The 5,238-nt window shown below is 35.6% G+C and overlaps 1 protein-coding gene across 1 annotated transcript; it reads left to right on the top strand.

The window, feature by feature from the left end:
- Window positions 1-926: 926 nt before the first annotated feature.
- Window positions 927-4,836, top strand: C2H2orf66 (chromosome 2 C2orf66 homolog). The gene is made up of 3 exons (XM_015458594.3): window positions 927-1,200; window positions 2,044-2,242; window positions 3,624-4,836. Exons 1-2 carry the CDS (start codon window positions 952-954, stop codon window positions 2,221-2,223), a joined length of 429 nt encoding a protein of 142 aa, XP_015314080.2. The 5' UTR covers window positions 927-951; the 3' UTR covers window positions 2,224-2,242; window positions 3,624-4,836.
- The last annotated feature ends 402 nt before the right edge of the window (window positions 4,837-5,238 follow it).

Raw genomic sequence — 5,238 nt, 5'->3', positions numbered from 1 at the left:
TTCTTGAGATTCCCAGAAGAAATACAAGTTATGGGTTACAAAGAGCAATTTTATCTCTTGCAATAGAATTTTCTGTTTAATTTGAAAGGCTAATAACTTCAAAAGAGCATTCTCTTAGGTGGGACAGTCATCATCATATTCCCAGCTGCTGTGTATATACCTTCTCTTAGAAGTGAAAAAGGAGAAAGTCATTTTGCTGTGTGGAAGTGCTTTGTGTATTTTATAACATCCAAATAAAATGTTCAGTGGTTGGAGGAGATTCTGCTGTATTTAGGACAAATAGATTCTCTGTTAGCCCCGAAGAAGCCTGAAGATGTGATTTTCAAGGGTCTTTGTGCTGTGGAAGAAAATGGAATCATTATTTTTGAACTCTCCCTGCTCACGTCAGTGACTCCCACCTGCAACTGATCTGCTGGTTATAAGTAGCCATGAATCGCCTTGCAGATTGCAGGCAGTGTAGCCAACCAGGGCCAGGCAAAACCAAACTCCTGGTAAGTTTTATTAGCTCTTTCTGTTGAGTTTCGTTTCCATTTTACACCTTGGGGTGGGAGACAATCTCTACTAACACTGGTGTGGTGTGTCTGTCTCAGATCTGTGTGGAAGGTGTACATTATTTTTTTCTTCTCTTCAAGACTGCTGTCTTACCACTTAAAGTAAATTAAGATTGGTTGTTGTTTGGTTTGGGTTCTGTTGTTGTTATTATTAAGAATTACACTTTCTTTGGGACAAGTGCTTTTTTTTTTTTTCAGTTGAAAAGGCATACTCACTTTCTAGGTTGTATTAATAATTGCTTTGTTTGTCACTGTATAACATTCTCATTCTCATAGACTCCTTTAAGCTAATCAGCTGGTTCTGGGGGGACCTCATTAGCAAATGAATGTGGAAAAAAAGAAGACTACAAAATTCAGGTGAATCAATATACTACTACTTCTTCCTTGTTTCCCTTTAAAAATGTTTCTTCTTTCTCTTTTCTACTTCTGCCCTCCCTTCTCCTCCCTTCTCTTTTTCTTTTCTTCAGTCACTCCCTCTCCGGTCATCGACATTTCCTTGATCCTTCCTTTCACTCAGCTTCCTTCCACCATGCCCAAAGCATTCCTGCTGCTGGCTGGCGCCCTGGTGCTCCCTGGGCTTGTGCAAGGAGTCATGCTGAGAAATGAAGAAAAATGGAAGCCCCTCAACATTCCTAGAAACCGAGATCTGGTAAGAACAGCCACTGGGACATTCTGGGCTGTGGGGTGAAATCAGCACCTCCCTGGAGTTATGCACACCGCACTCTGCTAAACAGTGGAGACGAGGCTGCCAAAGGTTGAGAAGATTCCCCAGCAGGACTAGAGGTGAATTTTGCTAGCCTAGTAGCCAGTTCTCTATTATAGTTTCTCTAGCCAATTTACATTTGTTTCTGTATGGAGAAACAAATTTATATTTAGAAATGATTTTATAGACACATGGCACATTACATTTGTAAATGATCTTATATACATATTGACTTTATAGCCTTGATTTCTAATAAGTATACAAAATTAAGAGTGTAACAGGGAATTGCATTTTGTACAGCTCAGGTTGAACTGATAACAAAACAGATTGTCATATAACCAATACTTGCAAAGCCCAGTTGCAAAATCTGAAAGTTTCCCTATATTCTTGTCAATTTGCTAGGTGTTATTTTCAGCATAAAGTTATCTAGGAAATAGAATTCAAAATATCAGTTAAAATTCTCATTTAAAAAATATGCCAAATATAGCAAACATGCTGAGTTTATGATTTCAAAATACTATTTTCTAAAGAAAATTATGTAAAATATAACAATATAGTATCAAAATAATAGAATAGCACTTTGCATAGCTTCTGTGTATTTGCAGAACACACAGCTGAAAACCCCACATTCAGAACAACTGGCTCTGTTTCACCATCAGTCAGAGAGGAGGCATCTGAGCTCTGAGAACTGTGAGGTTCAGGGGGAAAAATGAAGGAAAAAATACTCACCTTTGAGTGCTTGGGGTATTTAAGTTATAAATAACATTGAACATTTCTTTCTCTCTTCAGTTTTTTAGAACTCTTCAGGCATATTTTAAACGAAGAGGTCTTGACCTTGGGAGGTTTTCAGATACTTTCTCCATGAACGAGAATCCCAGGCCTCTCTCTTTCCAGTCAGAACTTATTGCTTCTGCATTTGCAGATTATGAACAACAGAAAAACTCCCTCTCCAATTACGTCAAAGGCTGACTGTTTCCTCTGAGTGCAGGTAAAATTTATCCCTTTATCCCTAGATCTCTCTAAACATATAACTGAGTCATAAAGAGGTTTGAAAATATTTATTTGAATAAATGATTTTATTTCCTTACATAAATAAGTGCTCAGTTCTGATCATACTTGTCACTGTTAATACTCAGATTTGGTTCATATATTTTACAGTCTGGTTTTAAAAAGAAATGACAGTAATTTTCAAAGGATAGCTTTCTGGGAGAAGAGATATATTAAAATGGTAGAATTATCACTGAATAGAATTATGAAATACAATGAAAAACCACCTATTCTTATATCTTTTTTCAGACTAGGTCATATAGCTAAATTATGTGGAAAATCATATGTAAAGAAATATATTGAATTGTCCAGTTGGATTAAATGGAAATTAAAAAGTTAAAAGAATAGTTTCTTTGGGGAGAAATTATTAGGCATATATTTGAGCTTGAACTTCCTCACCTAGTTGGGAGAAAAAGGTAGAATATTAGTAAAGATGGCACTTTATCATAGGAAAAAATTTAGAAATTTATGTCTAAGATTTAATTTTTATTCATATTGTTTTAGCATCCCTATCAAATAAATACCTACCATTTAAAAAGTAACAGGTATGGTGCAAAGAAAATACATTGTGATTCTAGTCTATTAACTTTTTATTTTGCTGAATAGTAAAGGGAACCGAATTGTAATTAAAATCTACTCCCATTCTTTCATGGGCAAATGGATGGAATTATGAGGAAGCAAACCATTGTTGCACTTCATTATGATTGTGAAAGGATTTTGATGATTAGCTACTTTAAATGTAATGATTTTAGAAAAATAATGCTTGTTATTCTAACAAGAGGATGCAATTTACTGTGTGGCATATGCACTTGAAAACTGTCCTTCAATGAGAAAATAAGATAGAAGAAAAATAAGTATATTAATGAAGGCTTCCCTTGACTACTTTTCACACTCAGCCCCAAGAGTAACATACACTAAAAAGAGAATAATTATTAATACCAAGTATCTATTTCAGTATGGGACAGTATTGCATACAAACTATTTTTTAAGCCTTACTTTATTCATCTATAAATTGCATATATGGATCTCTAACTCAAAGAAAGTTTTAGAGAAAACATCAAGTACATATTCTCATGTAAGCACAAAATGAGATAATGTTTAAGGGCAGGGGAAAAAAAAAGCACTGTTAGTGGTACTGTAATATAATAAGAATTATTCAACTTTGTGAAAGAAGCAAAATTACAAGCTTTCCGGTCTTAACAACTCTGATTAAGAAATGAAGATAAAAAGAGTTTTCACTGAAATATGTTGATATTTGGGTCTTTGGGTTAATTGTATAATCTTCATTTCTATTTCATTATAATGTTTTCTTTTTCTTTCAGAAGTCTGGTGGTTTTAAAACTACAGATGAAGCTTCTCACTAGAAAAATTCAGTCTTGATCATGGCTAAGTTTTTGTGTGTGTTTCCCTCTCCACTTTTATCAGTCTGTTATGATTTTATTCTGTATTTCCAGATTTACATGTAAATAGTTTGAGCTTTGGGACATATGTGACTTATGTGCATGGTTTTTTCCCCACTCAATAATCATAGATATCAATATAGCACTGCATATATTTGCAAGGGTTACAAAAACACCATAAAGTCAAAGGAAATTCCTTTCAGCTGTGTTCTATGTTTCTTTTTTATCATCAGTGTTTTTATTTGAAAGGGACATTGATCATTTTTACTTTAGTTAATTATCTGTAACAGGAATTTGGGTTTAAAATGTATCTTTTTCCTACAAAGAATATACATTTCTATTAAAAGACCCCACAGTCTTAGTTTCATGTCAAGAGAGAGTAAGTAATGAATATCCACAATTAAGTTGAAATGGAAGACAAAGAAACATGGGATTTTAGGAGTTGCTCAGGCCTCTGGGAGATGTTCTCTGCCATGATGTTCAGAGGTGGCTATATTGTGCTATAGCAGATATCCTGGTTTAGTCTCTTAAGTCGTGTCTGACTTGCAACCCCATGGACTGTAGCCTGCCAGGCTTCTTTGTCCATGCGATTCCCCAAGCAAGAGTACTGGAGTCGGTTGCCATTTCCTTCTCCAGGGGATCTTCCCAACCCAGGGATCAAACCCAGATCTCCTAAATTGCAGGTAGATTCTTTACCAACTGAGCTACAAGGGAAACCCCACAGCAGATATCTTAGGAACCTACAACCATAGGAAGAGAGGGTAGATACAGGCAGATTTCCCTTCTTTCATAACCAGTGCTCTTCCTCCACCAGCCCTCCCCAACTCAGGCTGAATTGGTCTGATTCTCATATTCTTATTTGTAACAGCTACTTTTCTTTATGAAGGGCTGTATCATTTTCTCTGATTTCTGCAAAAACAAAAACCAAAACCATACATCGTGCCAGAAGCAAACATTGTAATCCTAATGACACTAGTCTGTACATTCCAAAGTAGTTTTATGTGGCTTTTTTGGTGGATGATTGAATATGAATAATAAAATATGCAAGAACAGGTTATATATCTGGTTCAGTATGTTCTATGTAAGTAGTCATATACGTGTCTGTTCTCCCTGGAGAGTTGTGAGATATTTGTGAGCCAAGATCATATCTAAGCCTTTTTTTATTTCTCCAGCACCTACTACAATGCCTTGCATGTAGCAAGCACTCAAAAAATACTTGTTGAATTCAACTAAATGTGTGATATTTTGCTATTAGTCACACAGTAATGGAAGCTGCTTCTAGTTAATGCCAAGATTTTTTGTTTAACCATTTAAAGGATGTAAATAATTATTGATATTATTCCTCATAAAAATAGAGCCTATTCAGATAAATGATAGAGTGGTGGGGATCCTTCACCACTGTCTAGTTCCACTCAAATACCAAAGGGACTGGCTTTCCCTTTTCCTTTCACCACTCCTGCTCTGGTTGTCAAGACCTCCAAAAAAGGAATGCTTTATCAGTTTCAAGGTCTTTGAAAAGGAAGAGCATCCACAGGGG

Source organism: Bos taurus, chromosome 2 (genome assembly GCF_002263795.3).
Source record: "Bos taurus isolate L1 Dominette 01449 registration number 42190680 breed Hereford chromosome 2, ARS-UCD2.0, whole genome shotgun sequence".
NCBI classification, from domain to species: Eukaryota; Metazoa; Chordata; class Mammalia; order Artiodactyla; family Bovidae; genus Bos; species Bos taurus.
Note: the sequence above shows the minus strand (reverse complement) of the source record. Positions and strands in the feature narration are given on the sequence as shown.